We start from the raw sequence: 27,357 nt of genomic DNA on the forward strand, positions 1-27,357 counted from the left end.
AGAAATATCGATGAGCCCTTACCCTCAGGTTTAGAATGGAAATTCTTGCTAAGGCAAATAAAAAGAGAGTGTTCCCCACCCCGGTGGATTAGTGACATCCTCCTTTCCTCAGGTCCCGGCTGGCAAAGAACCACAAACGACGTCCTAACTGCCGGGGAGAGCGGGGTGGAGGACTCGATGTTCTGCCCATTGTGCCTGGCGCGCGAGGGGCTAGTGTATCCGGGCCTGGAGAGTCCCAGCGCGAACCGGGAGCCGAACGGAGGTGGAGGAGATGGCTTCCCAGCCACCTCCTCCCCCAAAACCCTGGGAGACCCGCCGAATTCCTGGGGCCGGGCCGGGACCAGGACCTGGGCCCTCTTTTCAGTGAGTGTGGCATTTTTCTGGCCGCGGGTTTGGTGGGCCGAAGAAGGGACTTGGCAGGAGGCGGTTGAGGCCGTTGTTGCGCTGCGGTGTCCCCTCCCCCTCTCAACCAGCTCTCAGCGTTGAGGGGTTCAGGGTAGAGACGGGACGCCAGTGTGGGGAATTTCAATGTCAGCAGCTGTTTCTGACTCGACGGTTCTCGGTGTAGATAGTCTCCATGGAGCCCCTGGGAGCCTCACTGGGTCCCCGAGCTTGGGAGAAAGGGGGCGGCTTCCTGCTCCTTTCTATTAGCGGAACACCGTGACAGAACCGCTTGATCCTCTTAAAAGCGTTAGACTTTTGGTCTTTTCGGGGATGAGAATAGCTGGCATTTGCCCAGCACCGGCTGGACAGGGAGCAAAGTCTCCCCAGAGATTTCGACAGCCTCTCGAGAAGTTGGTGAAAGCCCAAAAGGTCGCTTTTACGCAACTGGAACCTAAGCCTATATACTTTGTGTTGTTTTTCAGCATAACTCAGCAATGTTTTGGATTGGAGACGCAACTTTAAAGCGGGAGTTGTAACTCCAAGGCCTATGGATGGACTTTGTGTGCAAAATAGTGTGTCACTTTTCTAAGGCCTGCGTGTTTTTTGTTTTTAATGAGTGTTTAATGGGGAAAAGGTTAAAAGAGAATGAAGGAGAAGAGTTTTCACATGCTTGTGTGCTTCGTGTTGGGTGGATCTGGACATCGAAATTTAGATGATGAGATTCGAATGGCAGATCGCCTACCATAGTAGGTTTAGAAAATCCCCAATATACTGGAAAGTATTTCTGCTATGTTCTAAAATCTTGTAAATCTTGTAATCCTTATTTAAGTATCAAGATGCTTGAACACATTAGCAACTTAATTTAATAATGATAGATATATAACAAATAAAAGCTTTAATTATACTGTTAAGCTGGGCAACACTTCCTGCTACCTTTTTTATGCAAGATTTGATTTTTTTAAAAAAATTTTTTGGACAATTCTTTGGAAGACGGGTTTTATACTTTGGCATCTTGTAAAAGTTCTGTTTATGTAAAATTAACCATTTTCCCACTTTTTTTCATTGTGAATTTTAAACACGTAGACTGGTAGAGTATAAGAGTGAATACTTGTGTATTCACACTTAGCTTTTTTTTTTTTTTTTTAAAGATTCTATTCATTTATTTGACAGACAGAGATCACAAGTAGGCAGAGAGAGAGAGGGAAGCAGGGTCCCCGCTGAGCAGAGAGCCGGACTCGGGGCTCGATCCCAGGACCCCGAGACCATGACCTGAGCCGAAGGCAGAGGCTTAACCCACTGAGCCACCCAGGTGCCCCCACACTTAGCTTTAAGAAAATTTTTCCAGGGGCGCCTGGGTAGCTCAGTCAGTTAAGGGTCTACCTTGGGCGGAGGTCATGATCCCAGAGTTCAGGGATGGAGCCCTGCATTGGGCTCCCTGCTCAGCAGGGAGTCTGTTTCTCCCTTTGCCCCTCACCCTGCTCTTGCTTTTTCGTTCTGCTCTTTGTCAAATAAATAAAAAATTTTTTAAAGATTTATTTATTTATTTGACAGAGATCACAAGTAGGCAGAGAGGCAGGCAGAGAGAGAGGAAGGGAAGCAGGTTCCCTGCTGAGCAGAGAGCCCGATGCGGGGCTGGATCCCAGGACCCCGGGATCATGACCTGAGCCGAAGGCAGAAGCTTTAACCCACTGAGCCACCCAGGCACCCCAAATAAAGTATTTTTAAAAAATTAAAATTACAGAAACAGTTAAGCCTCCCACTATTCTTTCCTGCTGTAACTACTGCCCCTGTTTGCTGTTTAGTGTACCCAATTATGTTTTTATACTTTATACCTTGGTCCTTAAGTTTGTGTGTTTTTTATATATGTATGTATAGTGTTTAGTGTGTTTTTAGAGTTTAAATAAATATGTTCAAAGTATGTATCATTTTGCAAAATGTTTTTCCATTGCATACTATTGATTTGAGATTTATCTTGTTCATACATACAGCTGTAGCTCATTCTAATTGCCATAGGATATTCTATTATATAAAAACAAACTATTCTGTTGTAAGTATTAAAGTATTAATTATGTATTAAAAACTGCTGCAGTGACCATTTTTTTTTAAGATTATTTATTTATTTGAGAGAGAAGGAGAGAGCCTGAGCATGCATCAGCAGAGTGGAGGAAGGGAGGGAGAGGGAGAAGCAGACTCCCCGCAGAGCAGGGAGCCTAATTTCTGGCCTGATCCCAGGACCCCAAGATCATGACCTAAGCCACCCAGACACCCCTGCAGTGACCGTTCTTGTGCCTTTCTCCTTGTCCACATTTCCAAGGGATTTACTAATAACGAGTTAATGGAAGTGGAATTACTTGGTGGGAGGTACACTTAACTTCAAGTACTAACTACTGCCACATTGCTCCCCAAAGTGGTTATATGCCAGTTTTTACATTTTCACTAGCTGTTTCAGTTTCTCTACATTCTTTCTAACACTGATGATGTTATTTTTTAGTTCTATATTTGCCAATCTAATGGATGTGAAATGATATTTAATCTTTAATTCGCACTTCTGGTTAGTAATAAGATTGAGCATCTTTTTGAATGTTAAATTAGCCATTTGAATTTTTTCTCTTGATATTTTTTGCCCACTTCTTTATTGGCTTTAGGTTTATTTATCAACTTGTTATGAGTCCTTTGTTCATACTAATTATATTTTTGTTTGTATGTTTTCAATTTCTTTCAGTCTGTGGCTTGTCTACTTTGTTTACATTCATGTTCACTTCTGTTGTACAGATACTTCTAATTTATAGTGAAAATTTTCATACTTTGTGTTTTTTATGCCTTGGTTAAGAAACCCCTTCTGGCGGGGCGCCTGGATGGCTCAGTGGGTTAACTCTGCCTTCGGCTCAGGTCATGATCCCAGAGTCCTGGGATCAAGCCCCACATGGGGCTCTCTGCTCCGTGGAGAGCCTGCTTTCTCCTCTCTCTCTGCCTGCCTCTCTGCCTACTTGTGATCTCTGTCTGTGAAATAAATAAATAAAATCTTAAAAAAAAAAAAAAAGAAAGAAAGAAAGAAACCCTTTCTGGGGCACCTGGGTGGCTCAGTAGTTAAAGCCTCTGCCTTTGGCTCAGGTCATGATCCCGGGGTCCTGGGATCAAGCCACACATCGGGCTCTCTGCTCTGCAAGGAGCCTGCTTCCTTCTCTCTGTGCCTGCCTCTCTGCCTACTTATGATCTCTGTCTGTCAAATAAATAAATAAAAATCTGGAAAAAAAAAAAAAAAGAAACCCTTTCTGCCTCAGATCAAGAAATTTTTTCTCTCTCTTATTTTTTTAAATGTTCTGCATTTCACATTAATATCTTTAATCCACCTGGAACTGACTCTGTTGTACAAAATCAGTGCAAAATAGAGATATAGTTTCCCCCCCATGGGGATAACTATCCCAGTACCATTAATTTATCTATGCTGTACTAGTTTATAATGCTATCTACATCCTATTAAGTTTTCCTAAATGTGTGGTTCTGTTTGGGGGACTTTCCCATCTGTTCTGTTGGTTTTTCTATTAATATGCTAGCACCACTCTTTTTTTTTTTTAAGATCGTTTTATTTATTTTAGAACAAGCAGAAGGAGGGGTCGAGGGGGGAGGAGAGAATCTCAAGCAGGCTCCATGCTGAGGGACCCCTGCTAACAACCCTGAGATCATGACTTGAACTGAAATTGAGTCAGACTCTTAACTGACGGAGTTACCCAGCCACCCCTACACTGTCTTTTAGTAAGTTCTGATACCTGCTATGTCAATAGCCTCCACACATTGCTATTCTTCAGAATTGCCTTTGTTACATTTACCTTTTATAAAAAAGGCTTACTGGGATTTTTATTAGAACTTCATGAGAATTTGGACCTTTTTTGCCCTAAATAATGTTTTATAAATATCTCCATGAAGTACTTTTCCATCTTTTATATCCAGCATAAGTCAGACTTAGTTTATTCTAGTGGTTTAGTTGAAATTCTCTTGTGTTCCATGCTGACAGTCCTGTCATTTACAAATAAGCCAGCATAGATAACCAGCATCCTTGTATTGCTCCTGGCTTTCATCGGATAGCTTCTCAAATCTCACTGTTAAGTGTAATGTTTGCTTTTTTGTTTTTAATAGGTTTCCTTTTGAACCTCTGTCTCCTTACCTTGATAATATTTTTATTATGGAGTATTAAATTTTATAAATGACTTTTATGCATTTATTGAGATAATCATATGTATTTTTTAAGTTTGAAAATGTTTATTTCATCAGTTAACTTTCTAGTGTTGAATCATGAGTAGATTTCTGGATGAAATTTACTACTTAATTGTGATTATTTTGTAAAATTCAGTGTTGAATTCTGTTCTAATATTTTAAGATCTTTGCATATATATTTCTAGATGAAATTAGCCTGTAATTTTCTTTCTTTGTACTATACTTTTTTGGCTTTATATCCAGGTTGTATAGCTACAGAAATTTTTCTATTGAGTCTAATTTTTATTCCTTTATAGGTAGACTGTTTTTTCCTTAGTAGGCTTTAAGATTTTACCTGATACCTTGGTTCCCTGCAACTTTATTATGCCCTATTCAGGTGTGAATATACAGACATGTATATTTTTTCCTCCTGCTTAGTACCTACATTGTTCATGCTCAGTACCTATGATATTTACTCTAAGAATTCAATCTTTAGTGTAGGAAAATTTTCACTAGTTATATCTTTTAAGCCCTATTATTTCCCATCTCTTCTTCCCTGAGTTCCTATTAAACATTGTATCAGGAATAGTTTGTGCTAAAGTAACAATGTATGACTTACTCCACTTTCTTGTTTAGTTAATGGGAAGTCTAGAGAGTCTAGGGATCTGCTAATTCAACATTGTCTTTAGGGGACCTACATTTTTCCTGGCTTCCTTTTTGTTTTCTTTAAGCTTACTGAGAGTTTGGGCCATTATGTCTTATTCTTGCTTCTTTGAAAGGAATCTCTTTTTTCCTTTGGCAGCTTTAAAGATTTTTCTCTTTGTTTTTTGTTTTCAGCAAGTATACTTTGTTGGGGCCTCAGTGTGAACAGTTTCGTTGTGTTATTTGGGATGGAAGTCACAGAGATACTTACATCTGACTTGATACCATTCATTAATTTTAGAAAGTCTCAGCCATTATCTCTTCAAATACTGCTTCTGCCCATCATCTTTTTACCCCTTTGACTCCCAACCCCCTATAAGCTGTTTATTTCACTGTACAAACCATAGCTTAAACTCCTTTCTATGTGTATTCTTTTGGTACTCATGCTTCATTCCGCGTATTTTCTTCTGAGCTCTCTTCTGGTTCACTGATGTTTTTCTTTCAGAGTGTCTAATCTTGTACTGAGCCAATCATTAAATTCATAGTTTAAGTAATCTTAATTTTTTAGTTTTAGAATATCCATTTGGTCCTGCTTTATAGTTTCTATTCTCTGCTAAAAAAAATCTCAATCTTGTCTTTTTTTCTTTAATATCTTAGTCATAGTTTTTTTAAAAGTCTCTGCCTAGTAACTCCATTATCTGGGCCCTTATGGATCTCTTTGTATTATCTGATGTTTTCCTTTTTTTTTTTTTTTTTTGACATATAGTTTAGTGTTCACATAGGCCAAATTATTTTTCAGTGATAGTTGAACATTGTATGTAGATAATTTAAAGCAATTTGAGGCCTAGGATGCTGGCTATCTTGAGAGTTTTACCTTTGACAGGCACCTTTCCCCACTAGCAGTGTAAGATCATTTTAATGCCTTCAAGAATTGAGCCAGTTTGAAGCTGTGGTTTTAGTTCCTGCCAGGGCTAGCTTATTTCTTGTATACCATTTTTCCCTTATTCCTAGTATATGACCATTTAAGGTCCCAGTCTGAAGTGTGGGTTTTTACATTGGCCCTCGTCTTTACAGGTTCTGAACTCTAGTTTTTGTCTCCTGAGCACAGTGAGTCTATTGAAAGCTCTGCACAGCTTCTTGCCCTGTCAGCCATCTCTTCCAGATTGATGCTTGTGCCTTGAGAAACTTTTCAAAATGGACTCTGAGTTTTCTTTCTCCTGGATAATAACTTCTTAATTCCTCAATGCCTTGTTCTTGCATGTTTTAAACAGGTAATGTTATATTTTTTTAGCCTTTCTAGTTTTTTTAGTGGGAGGATTAGTCTGATTACCTAGAATGATGTTACTTGAAGTGGAATTCCCCAAGTTCTGTATTTTCCACTGTGTTCCTTTATGTACAACAACTAATTTTCTTCTTCCCATATAGTTGCAAGACAATTCCTGTGACTATGAGCATCGTGTCTAAGATTTGTAATGGATTTTTTCATATTTACATGTTTTTATTTCATTTCAATTTTTATTTTATGAAATAAAATGTTATTGCTTCATTGAACTCTTCGACTATTTTAATGTTTGGCTGTTATATAAAATTTGTTTTTCCTTGAATGAATTCTCATTCTTTTTTTAAACTGATATTCAATTAATTAACATACAGTGTTTTATTAGTTTCATAGGTAGGATCCAGTGACTCATCAGTCTTACATAACACCCAGTGCTCATTACATCACATGCCCTCCTTAATGTCCATCACCCAGTTACCCCATCTCCTAGCTCCCTCCCTTCCAGCAGTCCTCAGTTTGTTTCCTATGGTTAAGAGTCTCTTATGGTTTGTCTCCCTCTCTGATTTCACCTTGTTTTATTTTTCCCTCCCTTCCTCTATGCTCTTCTGCTTCATTTCTTAAATTCCACATATGAGTGAAATCATATGGTAATTGGCTTTCTCTGATTGAGTAATTTTCTTAGCATAATATGCTCTAGTTCCATCCATGTCATTGCAGATGGCAAGATTTCATTTTTTGATATCTGAGTAATATTTCATTGGGGGTGTGTGTGTGTGCATGTGTGTTTACTACCTCTTCTTTATCCATTCATTGACATCTGGACTCTTTCCATAGTTTGGCTACTGTGGATATTGTTGCTATTAACGTTGGGGTGCAGGTGCCCCTTCAGATCACTACATTTGTATCCTTGGGGTAAACACTTAGTAGTGTAATTGCTGGGCCGTAAGGTAGTTTTATTTCCAACTTTTTAAAAGATTTTATTTATTTATTTATTTATTTGACAGACAGAGATCACAAGTAGGCAGAGAGGCAGGCAGAGAGAGAGGGGAAGCAGAGAGCCCGATGCAGGGCTCAATCCCAGGACCCTGAGATCATGACCTGAGCCGAAGGCAGAGGCTTTATTTAACCACTGAGCCACCCAGGCGCCCCTATTTTCAACTTTTTGAGGAACCTCCCTATTATTTTCCAGAGTGTCTGTACCACTTGCATTCCCACCAATAGTGTAAGAGGGTTTTCCTTTCTCTGCGTCCTCACCAACATGTGTTGTGTCCTGACTTGTTAATTGTGGAGTGGTATCTCATTGTGGTTTTGATTTGTGTTTCCGTGATGCTGAGTGATGTTAAATATTTTTTCATGCTTCTGCTAGCTATCTGTTTGTCTTTGGAGAAATGTCTGTTCAAGTCTTATGCCCATTTCTTGATTGGATTATTTGGTCTTTGGGTGTTGCATTTGGTGAGTTCTTTATAGATTCTGCATACTGACCCTTTGATAAAATATTTGTAAGTATCTTCTCTCATTCTGTAGGATGTCTTTTGGTTTTGCTGACTGTGACCTTTGCCGTGCAAAAGGTTTTTATCTTGTTGAAGTCCCAATAACTCCTTTTTGGCTTTGTTTCCCTTGCCTCTGGAGATAAGTCTAGCCAGAAATTACTGCAACCAAGGTTACAAAGGTTGCTACCTGTGTTCTTGTCTAAGATTTTGATGAATTCCTATCTCACATTTAGGTCTTTCAATCATTTTGAGTTTATTTTTGTGTATAGTGTAAGGAAATGGTCCAGTTTCATTCTTCTGCATGTGGTTGTCCAATTTTCTGAACACTGTTGAAGAGACTGTCTTTTTTCCATTGGATATTCTTTGCTGCTTTGTTGAAGATTAGTTGACCATAGAGTTGAGAGTCCATTTCTGGGTTCTCTTTTCTATTCCACTGATCTGTGTGTCTTGTTTTGGGGCCAGTACCATACTTGCCTGATGATTACAGCTTTGTAATAGAATTTGAAATCCGAAATTGTTATCCCTCCACCTTTGGTTTTCTTTTCAACATTCCTCTGGCTATTTGAGGTCTTTTCTGGTTCCATACAAATTTTAGGATTATTTGTTCCAGCTCTGTGAAAAATGTTGATGGTATTTTGATAGCAATTGCAATGAATGTGTAGATTGCTCTGGGAAGCATAGACCTTTTAACAATATTTGTTCTTCCAACCCGTGAGCATGGAATGCTTTTCTGTTTCTTTGTGTCTTCCTCAATTTCTTCCATGAGTGTTCTGTAGTTTTCAGAGTACAAATCCTTTACCTCTTTGGCTAGGTTTATTCCTCAGTATCTTCTGGGTTTTGGTGCAATTATAAATGGGATCAATTCCTTAACTTCTCTTTCTTCTGTCTCATTGTTAGTGTACAGAAATACAACTGATTTCTGTGCAGTGGTTTTATATCCTGCCACTTTGCTAAATTCCTGTATGAGTTCTAGCAATTTTGGGGTAGAGTCTTTTGGTCTTTCCACATAAAGTATCATGTCTTGTGCATAGAGTGAGAGTTTGACTTCTTTGCCTATTCGGACATCTTTTATTTCTTTTTGTTGTCTGACTGCTGAGGCTAGGACTTCTAGTACTATGTTGAACAACAGTGGTGAGAGTGGACATCCTTGTTGTGTTCCTGAGTTTAGGGGAAAAAGCTCTTAGATTTTCTCCGTTGAAAATGATATTTGCTGTGGGCTTTTCATATATGACTTTTATGACATTGGAGTATGTTCCCTCTATCCCTACACTGTGGAGAGTTTTATTCAAGAAAGGATCCTGTATTTTGTCACATGTTTTTTCTTTGTTTATTGAGAGGATCAGATGGTTCTTGTTCTTTCTTTTATTAACATGGTATATCACACTGATTTGCAGATGTTGAACCACCCCTGCAGCCCAGGAATAAATCCCACTTGGTCGTGGTGAAAATCCTTTTAATGTACTGTTGAATGCAACTGGCTAGTATCTTGGTGAGAATTTTTGCATCCATGTTCCTTAGGGATATTGTTCTGTAATTCTCCTTTTTGGTGGAATCTTTGTCAGGTTTTGGGATCAAGGTAATGCTGGCCTCATAGAACAAGTTTGGAAGTTTTCCTTCCATTTCTATTTTTTGAAACAGCTTCAGAAGAATAGGTATTAATTCTTCTTTAAATGTTTGGTGGAATTCCCTTGGGAAGCTGTCTGGCCCTGGACTCTTGTTCGTTGGGAGACTTTTGATTACTGCTTCAATTTCCTTGACTGGGTATGGGTCTGTTCAGGTTTTCTATTGCTTCCTGTTTTAGTTTTGGTAGTTTATATGTTTCTAGGAATGTATCCATTTCTTCCAGATTGCCTTTTTTGTTGGCATATAGTTGCTCATAATATATTCTTATAATTGTTTGTATTTCTTCAGTGTTGGTTGTGATCTCTCCTTCCGTTCATGATTTTATTAATTTGGGTCCTTTCCCTTTTCTTTTTGATAAATCAGGGGTTTATCAATCTTAGTCTTTCAAAGAGCCAGTTCTTAGTTTCCTTCATCTGTTCCCCTGAGTTTTGTTCTTGTTTTGTTTTATTTTTATTTCTATATCATTGATTTCTGCTCTAATCTTTATTCTCTTCTCCTGCTTGGTATAGGCTTTATTTGTGTTCTTTCTCCAGCTCCTTTAGGTGTAGGGTTAGGTTGTGTATTTGAAACCTTTCTTGTTTCTTGAGAAAGGCTTATATTGCTATATACTTCCCTCTTAGAACTGCCTTTGCTGCATCCCAAAGGTTTGTTTTTTTTTTTTCTTTAAAGGTCTTATTTATTTATTTGACAGCGAGAGATCACAAGTAGGCAGAGAGGCAGGCAGAGAGAGAGAGGAGGAAGCAGGCTCCCTGCCAAGCAGAGAGCCCGATGCGGGACTCGATCCCAGGACCCTGACATCATGACCTGAGCCGAAGGCAGAGGCTTAACCCACTGAGCTACCCAGGTGCCCCATCCCAAAGGTTTTGAAGAGTTGTGTTTTCATTTTCATTTGTTTCCATGAATTTTTAAAATTCTTATAATTTCCTGGGTGACCCATTCGTTCTTTAAAAAGATGTTCTTTAACCTCCATGCATTTGTTTTCCTTCCAAATTCTCTCTTGTAACTCAATTCAAGTTTTGAAAAGCATTGTGGTATGAAAATATGCAGGGACTAATTCCTGTCTTTTGGTACCAGTTGAGACCTGACTTGTGACCCAGTATGTGATCTATTCTGGAGAATGTTCCATATGCCCTCGAGAAGAATGTGTATTCTGTTGCTTTAGAATGGAATGCTCTGAATGTATCTTTGAAGTCCATGTGGCCCATTTTGTCATTCAAAGCCCTTGTTTCCTTGTTGATCTGCTTAGAAGATCTGTCCATTGCTGTGAATGGGGTGTTAAAGTCCCCTGCTATTGTTGTATTATTATCAATGTGTTTCTTTAATTTTGTTAATTGGATAACAGGCTGCTCCCATGTTAAGGACATAAATATTTATAATTGCTAGATCTTCTTGTTGGATAGACCCTTTAATTATGACATAGTGACCTTCTTCATCTCTTATTACAGTCTTTGGTTTAAAATCTGTTTTATTTGATATAAGGATGGCTACCCCAACTTTCTTTTGGTGTCCATTAGCATGATAAATGGTTCTCTGCCCCCTCACTTCTTTTCTTTTTTTTTTTTTTTAAGATTTTATTTATTTATTTGAGAGATTATGTGAGTGGGAGAGCACAAGCTGGGGAGCAGCAGAGGTAGAGTAACAAGCAGACTCCCCATTGAGCAGGGAGCTCGACGTGGGGCTCGATCTCAGGACCCTGAGATCGTGACCAGAGGCAAAGGCAGCCTCTTAACCAACTGAGCCACCCAGCCGATCCCCCTGCCCCACTTCACTTTCAATCTGTAGGTGTCTTTGGGTGTGAAATGAGTCTCTTGTAGACAACATATCGATGGATCTTGGTTTTTTGTTCAGTCTGATACCCTGGGTCTTTTGATTGGGGCATTTAGCCCATTTACATTCAGAGTAACTATTGGAAGATACGAATTTTGTGCCATTGTATTACCTGTAAGGTCACTGTTTCTGTATATTATCTGTGTTACTTTTGGGCTCTCTCTTCACTTAAAGGATCCCTTTTTAATATTCCTTGCAGGCTTTTAGTTTCTGTTTGTGCTGTAAGCTCTTTACCTCTTTCTGTTCTGAATGATAGCTTTGCTGGATTAAGCATTCTTGGCTGCATATTTTTCTCTTTTAGCACCCTGAATATATCATGCCAGTCCTTTCTGGCCTGCCAGGTCTCTGTGGATAGGTCTGCTGCCAGCCTTATCTTTCTGCCTCTATAGGTTAATGACCTTTTGTCCCAATCTGCTTTCAGGATTTTCTCTTTGTCTTTGAAACTTGAAACTTCACTATTATATGTCAAGGTGTTGACCTATTTTTATTGATTTTTGATGGAGGTTCTCTTTGCCTCCTGGACTCAAGTGCCTGTTTCCTTTCCCAGACTGGGGAAGTTCTCAGCTATAATTTGCTCAAATATACCTTCTGGGCTCTCTGTCTCTTGCTCTCTTTCCTCTTCCTCTGGGACCCCAATTATTCTAATATTGTATCACAACACTTGGGAACTCTGCTGCACTCAGGCACCCCTGTTCTTTCTGTGACCCCAGGGATCCTGAGACCACACTGTCCCATCCAGGATTCCATGTCCTTTGCCACCTGAGCACCTTTTAAGGCAGGGATATCCCCCACCAGAGCATATTTCTAAAAGTTCCAATTTTACACTTTTGATCCTTATCACTTTCCCGTAGCCAGCTTATGGGAGTGCCCTTTCCCCACAGTTTATATTCTAATATATCACCTCAAATTCACTTCTCCTCACCTCCTGCCTTGCAAAAAGTGGTCACTTTTCTATTTGTAGAATTGTAGCAATTCTTTTCTTAGATGTCTGGTTGAGTTTGATAGCTATCTAGCTAAATTCCATAGACTAAATGAAACTAGAGTCCTCTACTCAGCCATCTTCCCAAGAAGCTGAATTTTTATTCTAATTGTTGATTTTCATTAGTTTGGTTTCTTAGTGTTTTTATTTATTCTTTGTGTGTCTTCTTGATATGTTTGTTTTGAATAGGTTCTGTTTCCTTTTTGAGTTTTTGAGTTGTTTCCCTTCCCTTCTTCTATATTTACCTCTTTCTGTCTAGTAGGTTTCCTGTTGCCTCTCCACCCTCCCATGTAAGAACAAGTATAAAAATGGTAGCTTAAATTAAGGATATCAAAGATCAAGTCACTGAGTCAGTTGTTAACTTGTTTCATTTCCTGCACTTGAGATGTTAATGAGTCTTACCCTTCATAGTTCTGTAACTTTCTAAAAATCTTAAACTATTGTTAGCAAATTTATAATTGCTTTTTAGAAGCCAAGGTATTGCATTCCAACCCACAGCTTCAAGGAATGAACTAGTTTCATTTGTTTGTTTTGGTTTGGTTTGGTTTGGTGTTTTGTTTGTTTGTTTGTTTTTAAGAGAACCAGTGAGATTTCTTTTTTTTTTTTTCTTTTTAAGGTTTGTATTTATTTGACAGAGAGAGAGCACAAGCAGACGGAGAGGGAGAAGCAGGTTTCCTTCTGAGCAAGAAGCCTGATACAAGGGCTCAATCACAGGATCCTGGGATCATGACCTAAGCTGAAGGCAGATGCTTAACTGATTGAGCCACCCAGGTGCCCCAAGCTAGTTCTGTTTGAGTGGAGCACTGTTAGTTCTTGTTATTTCCTAGAAACCTATGTCCTGGCTGTCACTGCCTGATTTCAGACCCAGAATTGAGTAGGCCCATAGCTTCACCCCCATAATCGTCTTTATATTTCTGTTCAGTTTCTATTTCATAAATCTAGATATGCCTGTTTATTATTTTTGTTGTATCTGTTATTGCTCCTACTTTAGAGCAGAGCTGCTTTATGAAAACTAGAAAATAGTATACTATTTCTTAGTCACTATTTCTTTCATTATTTCTTAATCTTTTCTTTAAATTCTTTTTAAAGTTTGGTTCCACTTTTTGTGATGTGATACAATATGAAATAAACAAAACCTATGAATTATTCTTGCCAAAAATGTTAACCTGATTCTAATTAAACCTTTAGATGCAGTGTTTAATTTAACTGGAAATGTAGAGGATAGAGATATATTTAAACAACATTTTGGGGTCTCCTGCATGGCTTAGTCAGTTAAGCATCCAACTCTTGATTTTGACTCAGGTCTTAATCTCAGGGTGGTGAGGTTGAGCTCTGTGTTGGGCGGGGAGTCTGCTTGACATTCTTTCCCTCTGCCTCTCTACGCACATGAACTCCCCTCCCAAAAAACCCAAACAGCATTTTGGGGAAACACAGATCAAGAAATGTAAGATAATTCTAAAACAAAACTGACTCGGGATGCCTGGATGGCTCAGTCAGTTAAGCATCTGCCTTCAGCTCAGGTCATGATCCCAGAGTTCTGGGCTCAAACCCTGCTTTGGGCTCCCTGCTCAGCGGGAAGCCTACTTCTCTCCTTCCCACTGCATGGCGCTCCTCCTGCTTGTGTGTGCACATTCTCTCTCTCTCTCTCTCTCTCTGTCAAATAAATAAATAATTTTAAAAAATGAATAAAATGGCTCTACTCTTCAAAAAGTCAAGGACATTTAAAAGAAGCAGGATGATTCTAATTTAGAAGAGGTGAGGAAACAACCAAATACAATGTGTGAACCTTAATTGAATTTTTCTTCAAAGAAAACCACAGTAACCTAAAAGACATTTGACTCTTACAACTCAATGATAAAAAAGCAAATAACTTGATTTTTCAAATGGGCAATATCTCTAAATAGACATTGCTCCAGAGAAGAGCTAAAAGTGGCCAATAAGCCCATGAAAAGATACTCAACATCATTAACCATCAGGGAAATGAAAAACAAAACCATAGTGAGATACTACTTTATACCCACTAGGATGGCTAAAGTGAAAAAGATAAATAATAACAAGTGCTGGCAAAGATGTGGAGAAATTGGAACACTCATACACTGCTGGTAGGAATATAAAATGTCCCAGTTGCTTTGGAAAACAATCTGGCGATTCCACAGAAGGTTAAGCATAGTTACTGTATAATCCAGCAATTCCATACCTAGGTATATATATACGCAAGAGATAACAAAAACATACATCCACACAAAAATTTGTATATAAATGTTCATAATAACAGCCATAATAGCCAAAAAGTGGACACAATGCAAATGTCCATCAACTGATGGATGGATAAACATAATTCAGCAATAAAAAGGAGTGAAGTACTGGGGCACCTGGGTGGCTCAGTGGGTTAAGCCTCTGCCTTCGGCTCAGGTCGTGATCTCGGGGTCCTGGGATCGAGCCCCACATCGGGCTCTCTGCTCTGTGGGGAGCCTGCTTCCTCCTCTCTCTCTGCCTGCCTCTGCCTACTCATGATCTCTGTCTATCAAGTGAATAAATAATAAAAATCTTTAAAAAAAAAAAAAAAGGAGTGAAGTACTGGTAAACGCTACAAAATGGATGAACCTTCAAAACATTATATAAGGTGAAAGTAGCCAATCACGAAATACTACATATTGGTATGATTCATTTACAATAAATTCTCATTATTTGCAGATGATGTATTTGCAGATTTTCTTACTAAAATTTATTGTAACCCCAAAATTAATACTTAGGGCACTTTCATGATCACTCACAGACATGGATAGAGTGGCAAAAGATCTGAGTCATCTCTCAGCTGAGGTTGAACAAAGCAACCCTGTCACTTCTTTTTTTATATATTTATTTGTCAGAGAGAGAGAGAGAAAGTGTACAAGTGGGAGGGCAGCGGGTAGAAGGAAAAGAAGGAGCCACCCCACTGAACAAGGAGCCGGATGTGGGGCTCGATCCCAGGACCCTGGGATTGTGACCTGAGCCAAAGGCAGATGCTTAACTGACTGAGCCACCCAGGCTTCCTGACACTCGGGGTTTTTGTTTCTGCATTATGCTATAAACAGGTGTCCTTTTCACAATTTGATGGAGGCCACATTTTTCATATGTTGGTAATTTTGCTGTTTTAAAATGGCCCCTAACCATAATGCTGAAGTACATTGTTTCCCCCAGGAACAATGATTTCATATTTGCTAATTCAATGTTCACAGCAACTTTACAGAATGACTATTAAAAATAAGAAGAATTGGGGCGCCTGGGTGGCTCAGTGGGTTAAAGCCTCTGCCTTCGGCTCGGGTCATGATCCCAGGGTCCTGGGATCGAGCCCTGCATCGGGCTGTCTGCTCAGCGGGGAGCCTGCTTCCTCCTCTCTCTGCCTGCTTCTCTGCCCACTTGTGAACTCTGTCTGTCAAGTGAATAAATAAAATCTTTAAAAATAATAATAATAATAAAATGGTTTCTTCTTTAAAAAAAAATAAGAATTGATGATACATGAGAGATCTAGAATAGACAAATCCATAGACACAGAAATTAGATCAGTTTTTACCTAGGATTAGGACTAGAGCAGGAAATAGGTAGTGATTGCTAATGGATATGGGATTTCTTTCTTTTTTTTTTTTTTTAAGATTTTATTTATTTATTTGACAGAGAGAGATCACAAGTAGGCAGAGAGGCAGGCAGAGAGAAGGAGAGGGGAGCAGACTCTCTGCTGAGCAGAGAGTCCGATGCGGGACTTGATCCCAGGACCCTGAGATCATGACCTGAGCCGAAGGCAGCGGCTTAACCCACTGAGCCACCCAGGCGCCCCTGGATATGGGATTTCTTTGTGAGATGATGAAAGTGTTCTGGAATTACATAGGTTGATGGTTGTACATCTCTGTAAATATACAAAAGCTCATTGAATTTTATACTTCAAATAGCTCTTTATACTTTAAATAGCTGAGTTCGGGGCGCCTGGGTGGCTCGGTGGGTTAGGCCTCTGCCTTTGGCTCAGGTCTCTGCCTTCCGCTCAGGTCCTGATCCCAGCATCCTGGGATCGAGCCCCACATGGGGCTCTCTGCTCAGCAGGGAGCCTGCTTCCTCCTCTCTCTCTGCCTGCCTCTCTGCCTACTTGTGATCTCTCTGTCAAATAAATAAATAAAATCTTAAAATAAATAAATAAATAAATAAATAAATAAATAGCTGAGTTCATGGTATATGAATTTTATCTCAAAGCTGTTTAAAGACATTTGATGGTATTTGTTATCTGTGTCTGTTCAGATGTTTAAAGCCATTTGAAGGTAATTATCTGTTGAATATCAATTGGATAATGATGAAATTGTTACTTTTTAGAAATGGGAAAATGGTATGGTTTTGTATGAAATATCTTTGCTCTTAGAAAGTACATGCTGAGGTATTTAGTAGTAATATATCAAGTTTAGGGACAACTGGATGGCATAGTCGGTCAAGCATCTGCCTTAGGCCCAGGTCATGATCCCAGGGTCCTGCAATCAAGTCCCTTGTGGGGCTCCCTGCTCAGCGGGGAGCCTGCTACTCCCCTCTGCTTGCTGCTGTCCCTGCTTGTGCTCTCCCTTTCTCTCTGACAAATAAATAAAATCTTTAAAAAAAAAAAAAAGGTATCAAGTCTACAAGTTACTTCCAGTGGTTCAGGAATTTTTATTAAAGATTTTATTTATTTGAGAGAGAGCATACATGTTCATGAGCATGATTGTGGGGCAAGGCTCCCCACTGAGCAGGGAGCCCTACGACACAGTTCGATCCCAGGACCCTGGGATCATGACCTAAGCTGAAGGCAGACACTTAACTGACTGAGCCATCCAAGAGCCCCTGGTTCAAGAACCTTTAAAAGACTAGAAAGTGAGAGAAAGAAAGCAAATACAGCAGTTGTTGAATCTAGAGAGAAGGAATATTGGTATCCATTGTACTTTCAACTCTTTTTGTGTTTGAAATTTTTCAAAATAATAAGTTGGATTGGGAGACTTTTGGCACATATAGCACTGAATATACATCTTTTGTTATTCAAAGTCATAGGCCTGCTTAGTTGCTCTTATTTTGCTGGTTGTAACAGAAAGCCAGACTATATGTGGACACTGATTATACTTGTATATGCCAGAAATAGGCAGCATTCAAATCAGAGAAGAGTAAGAGGAAAACTTTCTTTTTTTTCTTATTATGTATTTACATTTAATTATAATTTTTAAACTATCATATTCATTGAAATTTATAAAATAATAGAAGGATATATAAAGAAAAAATGTATTAATACTCTAGGTGATATGTGTGTTTTAAATATTCACTAAAGAGAGACTTCAGCATAGTGTTTGTGTCAGTACCTGTTACATGCTAAGCACTGTAGTAGGTGATGGTGAAACAAGAATAACTCCTGTACCTGTGAGGAGCTCATTGGTAGAAGAGGCAGACATGTATATGAATGTAAGATACTGTATATTGATGGACAGAGAATTATGGGAAGGGCTTCTGATGATGGCAGAAGCATTAATTTAAGGGGGGAAAAACCCCTGTTGAGGACAAATGGAAAAGCTAAGCAGAATATAAAAAGATTTGTTTAAAAACATCTGCTTGAATGCATTATAGAACAAATAAGAAGATAAAGATTTGTGGAGCCCAGATCTAGAGAAAGATGGAAATCCACAAAGGTGAGAGTGGATTCACATGGAAGCTGCTGCTGATTCCAAAAGAAGCAGTTTGGATGATGAGAAACTAGTTGAAGAGCACTTTTGACAGACTCTTGGAGCATGGTTAGAGTCTAGTGGTCTAGAAGTGCTGGTAAATTACCCACACCTTGAGTTATGACCCTGAAGAGATACATCTAGGTATAAGGGTATAAAAGAAGCAAAGAGGCCCTTAACAGGAATATACGCCCAGCTTCAAATCATCTCCATTCCCGAAATTAGATTAAGGATATCATGAATTGATAATAGCCTTAACAGCCTGCCCGAAGTAAACAAGAGGATAATTAAGAAACCAGTATCCAGAATGAAATACATCTGGAGAAAGAGCATCATCCAGGGGCTCAAATTATTGCTACAGTTCTTTGTGTATATCTGATACATAAGCAAAACCGAATAACAGGACCCAGAAAGACATTAGATAACAGAAATGGAAATTAAGTATAACAACAGATAAAAAAACAGATTCATGGGGCTCCAGAAAATGAAGTTACCAAAGAGACTTTAAGTTAACATTGTTTTTAATATGTTGAAGGCGATCAATAGAAGGAAACATAAGGAATTTTGGCAGATATTTGGAAACTATTAAAAGGAAAAGGAATATCTAGAATAAAAAATACAGTAGCCAAAATTAAGAACTCATTGGGTTTAACCACAGATTAGACATTGCTGCAGAGAGAATTAGTGACTTAGAACAGTGTTCTAAGTGTGTCCTGCGAGAGTATGGAGCAGCTGTTGGTTTTCAAACTGTGTAATAGCAGTCCACAAAATAATGAAACTTAGGCCAGGATGTAAAGAAAGCAACATTGACACTGAGCACACTGTTTAGTTTAATTGGCATTAAGAATTCATTGATTTACATTATGGTACAAGATACTTATTTTGTGGTGGAATGGCCCTTGAATAGCAGTGACCTGAAGGATAAGAAGAAAATATCCAACATATTTTTGCACAAAGAGACAAAGTACAGAAAATACAGAAAGGAAGGGAAGAAATTTAGGGGATGAGGCAAGGTATAATTTACAAATAGAGAAGATAGTCTGATAGCAGTTCTTCTCAAAATACTTATGCTGATAACCAATACTTTTTCTTTTTTTTAAGATTTTATTTGTTTATTTGACAGAGAGAGACAGCGAGAGAGGGAACACAAGCAGGGGGAGTGGAAGAGGGAGAGGTAGGCTTCCTGCTGAGCAGGGAGCCCCATACGGGGCTCAATCCCAGGACCCTGGGATCATGACCTGAGCTGAAGGCAGATGCTCAATGACTGAGCCACCCAGGTGCCCCACCAATACTTTTATAAAGTACAGTAAAAATATAGCAACGTCGGATAACTTAAACAGTGTCATTTGTTGTACTTTACTCATTATAGGTGGGAACATATGACTTATAAATTAGCACTGGCCCACAGACCTTATTTTAAGTAGCATTCAAGAAATTGAGTTCATAATTAAAATCATAATCTTGATAGATGCTGAGAAATCACTTGATAAAATTGGGTGTTCATTCATGCTAAAAACTCTTAGCAAATAGAAATGGAAAAGGAACTACTAAATTTACAGCAGCCCTGCAGCAAACATAATAATCAATGGTGACAGGTTGAGAACTTTCCATTTGAGATCAGGAAAGAGACTGTTATCACTTCTATTCAAGATTGTATAACATGTCTGAGGTATAATAGCTTAATCAGAGCTGTAAGAATTGAAAAAAGAAGAAATAAACCTACTGGTATTCACATACAAAATGACTGGAAATCCTTAAGGCTTTTGAAAATCCAATAGAATAAAAAACAAGATTCCTGGACACAAAGACCAAATTTTTTTTAAAAATGCATTATTTCTATGTAATAGTATCAAAATGAAATTTTAGAAGACACCATTTATAGTAGCATCAAAAATATCAAGTATGGGGGCGCCTGGGTGGTTCAGTGGGTTAAAGCCTCTGCCTTCAGCTCAGGTCATGATCCCAGGGTCCTGGGATTGAGCCCCGCATCAGGCTCTCTGCTCAGTGGGGAGCCTGCTTCCTTCTCTCTCTCTCTCTGCCTCCTGCCTACTTGTGATCTCTGTCTGTCAAATAAATAAATAAAATCTTTTTAAAAAAAAATATCAAGTATGTATGAATAAATTTAGAGAAAACCTGCCACATGGAAACTATATAAAACATTATGGAGACTCAATAAAGTTATCTTTAAAAACCATTATTGAGAAAAATCTTTCAGAGACCTAATAAATGTGAGTTGAAACTCACTTGATGTGGTTTATCTCAAATTAACCTACAGATTCAGTGTAATCCCATACAGTCTCAATAGGGTTTTGAGGGGGAGAATGTGTGGAACTTCAAGCTCTGATACTAAAATGTGTGTAGAAATTTAAGGGGTCAAATAGCCAAAACATTCTTGAAGTTGAAGAACATTGTAGGAGGACTTGCTTTATTGGATACTAAGACCTGTTATAAAACTATAATAATTAAGATAATGACATTTAGGTGCAAGGATAGACAGATACATGGTTGTACCCAACTCTGAGAAAGTAGATTAAGAATACTTCTAATAATGCCGGCATAAGTAAACAAGAAAATAGCAAAGTTTAGTCAGCTGTTTTACTTCTTCATTTTGTTTTAAGACTGAGGGGCGCCTGGGTGGCTCAGGGGGTTAAGGCCTCTGCCTTCGGCTCGGGTCATGATCCCAGAGTCCTGGGATCGAGCCCCGCATGGGGCTCTCTGCTCTTCGGAGAGCCTGCTTCCTCCTTTCTCTCTGCCTGGCTCCCTGCCTACTTGTGATCTCTGTCTGTCAAATAAATAAATAAAATCTTAAAAAAAAAAAAAAGATTCTAAGCATGTGGATATTAGTGACTGTTTCTTATTCTTACACATCTTCAGTAGATCTGTTGTTAACACTAGATCTGTAAGAAGTGTTTAATAGTTACTTTGAATTGAATTTATTATGTGCTTAAGTTGCTATTTTGAATCTTTATCTGGTTTTAGATCTGCTGATTTGGGTCCTACTTTATTGACAAGACCTGGACAACCTACGCTTACCAGAGTGCCCCCACCTATTCTTCCAAGGCCATCACAGCAGACAGGAAGCAGCAATGTGAATACTTTCAGACCTGCTTACAGTTCATTTTCTTCAGGATATGGTGCCTATGGAAATTCATTTTATGGAAGCTATAGCCCTTATAGTTATGGATATAATGGGTTGGGCTATAACCGCCTTCGTGTAGATGATCTGCCACCTAGTAGATTTGTTCAGCAAGCTGAAGAAAGCAGCAGAGGTGCATTTCAGTCCATTGAAAGTATTGTGCATGCATTTGCCTCCGTCAGTATGATGATGGATGCTACCTTTTCAGCTGTCTATAACAGTTTCAGGGCTGTATTGGATGTAGCAAATCACTTTTCCCGATTAAAAATACATTTCACAAAGGTTTTTTCAGCTTTTGCATTAGTTAGGACTATAAGGTATCTTTACAGACGATTGCAGTGGATGATAGGTTTAAGAAGAGGCTCTGAGAATGAGGACCTATGGGCAGAAAGTGAAGGAACTGTGGCTTGCCTTGGTGCTGAGGACAGAACAGCTAACTCAGCAAAATCTTGGCCAATATTCTTGTTCTTTGCTGTTATCCTTGGTGGTCCTTACCTCATCTGGAAACTGCTGTCTACTCATAATGATGAAATAACAGGTAAGAGTAGGAGAATGGGCTCAAAAACCTTTTAACAGTCTCAAATTTCAAGAATGAATTTGTTAAGTTAGCATTCTTCATATTCATTTGTATTTAATATTTTGATCCAGTTATATCTTCAGTTAAGAACTTGAAAACTGGAAAACAAATATATAGCAAAAACAGGCTTATTGATTTATTTATTGTTTGCTTGATATAACGATACACATTGCCTGACTACTGTTTACAAGGTACTGAACTTGATGCTGTAGAGGATGCAAAGATACAGAGGACATAATTACCTTATCTTTCTTTTTTTGTTTGTTTTTGTTTTTTCTCCCTTATCTTTCTAATACTTATTGGCAGGGAAATGGCTAAGACTATACACAGGTAATTGTAATTTTGGCTTGAAGAAAAAGAGAAAGTTCATAATAGAAATCCTAGTGAACATATTGTTGGATTTTATATGGTGTTAATTATAGAATTTACTTGGGGGGTACTTTTCTCTTGGCAAATAAATTTGTGCAGTATATAAACCATAGAGAACTGTAAACCCTAATCCTTAATCTTAATTCTTAATTTGGTTTGTAGACAATACGAACTGGGCAAGTGGTGAGGATGACCATGTAGTTGCTAGAGCAGAATACGATTTTGCTGCTGTATCTGAAGAAGAGATTTCCTTCCGTGCTGGTGATATGCTAAACTTAGCTCTCAAAGGTAATAAAATGTGAATAAATTGGAATTATCCATGAACTTTCTGAATTTGTAAATAGAGTATTAAAAACTGCAACAAAGAATCTTGGTCATTGTTAGTTAACTCAGAAATAATTGCTAGGATTTCTCTTTCGTGTCAGTTTAGAACTTCCAAACCTGAGGGTGTGGGGGTGGGGAATGCCCAACAGGTTTGTTCCAATAATATTTCACTGAGATGAGGAAAGATTTTGTTCATATAATCTCTTCTAAACTCAAAACTTGAATTCAAATTCTGTTAATCCCCACACAAAAACATGAAGTAAACACTATATGTAATAAATCTAACAACCCAAAGAAATTATCCAGTGTCATGTAAGTATCCCCGTCAGTCTTTGATTGCTCAGACTGGTATTGCTTTCTTTTTTATTTGAATAGTGTTTACTTCAGAAACTCCAACATGAATATTTTAGGAATTACTCTCATGAAGTATTAAAGAACCTCAGCAAAAAATTTATATACATCTCAGGTTTATTTTTAGACCAGGTCACTAATAGTTTGTAATGGCTCCAGACAAAATGGCCTTTTCCCTTTAGCTTTCCCCAGTAATGATGATCAGAATTTTTAATGGATTTCGGGGGGGAAAGAAAAGATTTTTGTGTGTTTGTGGAGATTGAAGTTTGCTAGGAAAAGTAACATTTTGTTGGTAAAGATACTAGTGACAATAATAGCTGTCCTTTGTAGTACAAGGCACTATAATTTACATCTTGCATTATCTCTTATAATAATGATATGATGTTGGTACTCTTATTATACTGTTCCTATTTTACTTATGAGAAAACTCAGAATGACTAAATTGTCTAGGATCACAAAGCTGAGATGTGATGGAGCTAGACTATGAACCTAGGTTTGTCCCACTTCAGAACCTATACTTGTAACTAACTATGTGATCTCTTAATGGAAACTTGAGCCTTTAATTAGTTTTAGTCATTCTTTATATAGGGAAAAATATTGTCTACGTTCACATTATTTGATTATTATATAAATAATTGAAAAATATCAGTCAAATTTGCTAAATCTCTGCCGCATCCTCAGACACAAAACCTAGGCTTCTAAGTATTATATTCATGTTTCTCTTCTAGTGAAAATAGCACTTTCAAATAATTAGTTTTAACTAATCTAAATAAAATATTAAAAAGTTCAAGTGTGGTTTCTTTCAATTACATTATACTATTTAAGGAAAATTTTATATCTCAAATTACTCATCCACTAATGATGCTGCTTAACACTGTGGCTTTGCTTCTTTGCTTTTCTCCATTGCTCACATAAAGTATGTTTGAGCATTTAGAACAAAATCAGTCACAGAAATGGTTGATTTTAGATGTTTTATATTTTTTCCCTCTATTGTAAAGTATTAAACATAAAAATGTCATACTGTGCCTGACTTACAGTGTTGAACTAAAACTGAAAGTTAAACAGCTTTTTAAAGATACAGGCTATCTTGAAAGTACCAAAATACAAAATTGAATATACTAAAAAACCTTTTCTTCTTTAAGCTTAGAGTATTGCCTTACCTTTTTTGTTATGTGGCTAGAGATAACTGAGGTCTTTATCTTTGCCCATCTTGTATTAAAATCAGCAGTATTCACTTTCTTGAATTGTTCATCACGAGGGTGCTTGACTGGCTTGGTTAAGCCTCCAACTCTTGATATCAGCTCAGGTGTTGATTTCAGAGTCATGAGTTCAAGCCCCACAGGGACTACATGCCAACACGGAGCCTACTTTAAAAAAAAAAAAAGAAAGAAAGAAAGAATTTTTCATCACAATCAAATACAATGAATTTTATATAGTATATAAAGAAATTTGTCATGTATAAAAGTAGATATTTTCTATACTTGCTCTTAACTTTTGAGAAGGAATGAGAAATTCATTTCTTAAATTTCAATTTAAAATATGGAAAACACTGATGTTAGTTTTAGCTTTTGGGAGAACTGAATCTCCTTACTCTATGAATGGACCAACTGATAGAAACTTCATGTTCTTCGAGGTTGAAAATATATTTGGTAAGTATAAAATAAAAAGTGTAAATTATAAGAAGGGATCCTAGAACTGGTAAGCCTACTCATCATTTGATTTGGAATATATATATTGTTTGTTTATATATTTTAGTATGTAAGTATAACACAGATTTTACTTAATATTTTGTTATCAATATTTTTTGGACTCCAAAGTGTGTTATAATTACAAGGCTGTCTTTTCTTCCATCAGAACAGCAACCCAAAGTACGTGGTTGGCTTCTGGCTAGTCTTGATGGCCAAACAACAGGACTTATACCTGCTAATTATGTCAAAATTCTTGGTAAAAGAAGAGGTAGAAAAGCAGTGGAATCCAGCAAAATTTCCAAGCAGCAACAACCTTTTAACAACACAACACTAACTAAAGGAGCCACAGCTGCTGATTCTTTGGATGAACAGGAAGCTGCCTTTGAATCTGTTTTTGTTGAAACTAATAAGGTTCCAGTTGCACTTGATTCCACTGGGAAAGGTGGAGATAAACAAGATCTTTGATATCTTTCATGTTTGCCTGCAGTTGAACTATACTTTTTAAAAATTACTTCTTACAAAGAAATTAATCTACAATCCAATGAACACATTTGTTAATGGCTATTCCAGGTGTTTTGCTGCTAGAAATTATTAAAGTTGTACACTAGTGTGTTGGTCTGATGACCTGGTTACATTTTACAAGTTATTGGACCATGAGGATATTTGTTTCACCTAGATTTTAAGATTATGGAGACTGCTATCATTTTCATCTTATTTAAAATCCTGTTTTATTGGAAGTAAGATTGATGAACTATAGAATACAGTGTTTGCTATAGTAGGGGTCTTAAATGCTTTTTTAAGTTAGAACTTAATTGATTTGGAATCCTCAGAAATTGAGTGATATATAAATATGAAAACAGGCAAAAGTCTACTTTTTTTTTTTTTTTTACAACTTTAAACTGAATAAAAAAATTTTCTGTTCTGTGTTATATCCAGTCTTGGGTTTGCTTTAGACAGTAATGTGTTTTTACCTACCAGCAATTGGTACTGTTACCTTTTATTGTATTTTTAAAAATTTATCTTGAAAAGGTCACTTGAAGTATTCTGAAGGAGATGGTTCTAGAATGATGTTTAGCCCTTCTAGTTTTTCCTGCTAGTAAAAAGGCTGAAGTTTCTCTTACAGATTATTTCAGTTTCTTCTGAGGATCATAGAACTTTTTATCCCTTTACAATATGACTAGTTTTCATCCTGGGTAAATCAGAATATATGAAAGATTTACTTTCTTTTTCTCTAGCCAAGACTCAAATCCTTTGAGTTTGCACATAACAATATAATCAGTTCTAGCAGTAATGATTTAAATCTTTTCACGGATTTTCTGCTTTTCCGTAGTGTAATTACTTTTTAAATTCCATAGTCAGGCTGTTCTTTAAACCTTGAAAATGTGCCACATTGGATACACATTTCTTTTAGGTTTAGTTTTTACTACTGAGACTATAAATAAAATGGTGGATTGCCATTTAGCATATGATAATACTATATGACTTGTTTTGTGTTTAATAATGACTTTAAATGCAGTTAAATTTCAGTACACTGAGTATTTCCCCACAAAATTGGAAAATCCATATACTTTCTGTGATCATACTACAAAATAATATTAGGAATACAGGTATACAAGAATACATTTACAGATACGGTTCAAAATGTGGAATTATTTGATAAAGATTTTGATTATTTTCATCTTTTTATAGACTTTATGTTCATCAAATAAATAATTCTAGAACAGTTCACACAAAAACATATAAGAACCAAATACATACTCAGCATAGAATTTTACTGAAGGCTTTTTGGGAACCTCTATTTTGAAAGAACAGTATAAGTAACATATAATTTAAAATATAAATATTGACCCCATGCAGAAAAAAATTATTTGATAGTACAATTTCTTTATCTTAGGCCTATTTTTTAACACCCAGATATTATTTAGTCTTCAAGTTGAGATAAAGTTTCTTGTATATTATTTTACATTTGTGTTCTACAGTTACAGATTCTGCTTTTTTTGTTGTTGTTAGAGTAATTTATGGAAATTTTGCCCTTGAAACAATTTTCAATAAAACAGATTATTTAATTTGATGTTGAGGCTTCTAAATTGATTGCTAGAAATGAAGTGAGGGTGAAATGTTGAGTCAGCACTATTTAGATTAGAAAAGGTGAATCTCAGATAGAATTTTGACTACTATTAAAGGTGTATAAGGAGAAGCATATAGCACAGAATGAATGACAAAAACAATTTCACTTTTCTTTGGTTTTCAGCTAAGTACACTAAATTGCAGTATACATTATCTGACTGATAACTATTTGTGTCTGAAAATTCCTTTTCTATTAGAATTCTGGAAAAGGAAAAAAGCGAGAAATTTTATAGCCTTTTTTTATCATGACAGTTTTAGTATAATCTTTTGGGTGAGATTAAATGTAATGTTCACAGCTCTAATACTGTTTTTAGGAACTCATCTAAGTACTACTTTACAGAAATTACTAACTGAAACCAAAACATTTTCAATTAAATAGAACAATAAATCACAAGTTACAATAAGAAAAGTTTCATGTACATTTTTTTTCTGATCGTATTTTATCAGTTTAGAAAGGAAAAGGTAACAGGATTATAAATTTTTATGTTTTAACATTTTTTTGGATATTTGATTCAGCCTGTCATTATGTCATTATTATACATTTACTTGAACACAGCTGTCCTTTATCTTACGCTTTCTTTAATGGAAAAGGAACAGAAATTGTTCTTCAGTTAAAATTCCATTTTTAATAGGTTGTGAAGTTACTTTTACTGGACAAATAAAAGTATATTGAA

General features: G+C 37.2%; 1 protein-coding gene across 1 annotated transcript; it reads left to right on the forward strand.

Moving 5' to 3' along the window:
• The first annotated feature begins 233 nt into the window (after positions 1–233).
• On the forward strand, positions 234–27,357 carry PEX13 (peroxisomal biogenesis factor 13). The gene is made up of 4 exons (XM_080812917.1): positions 234–363; positions 21,091–21,785; positions 22,356–22,481; positions 24,723–27,357. The coding sequence occupies exons 1-4, from the start codon at positions 272–274 to the stop codon at positions 25,019–25,021; spliced, it is 1,212 nt and encodes a 403-aa protein (XP_080669043.1). The 5' UTR covers positions 234–271; the 3' UTR covers positions 25,022–27,357.

The sequence above is a fragment of the Martes martes genome (assembly GCF_963455335.1).
Source record: "Martes martes genome assembly, chromosome: 9".
Taxonomy (NCBI): Eukaryota; Metazoa; Chordata; class Mammalia; order Carnivora; family Mustelidae; genus Martes; species Martes martes.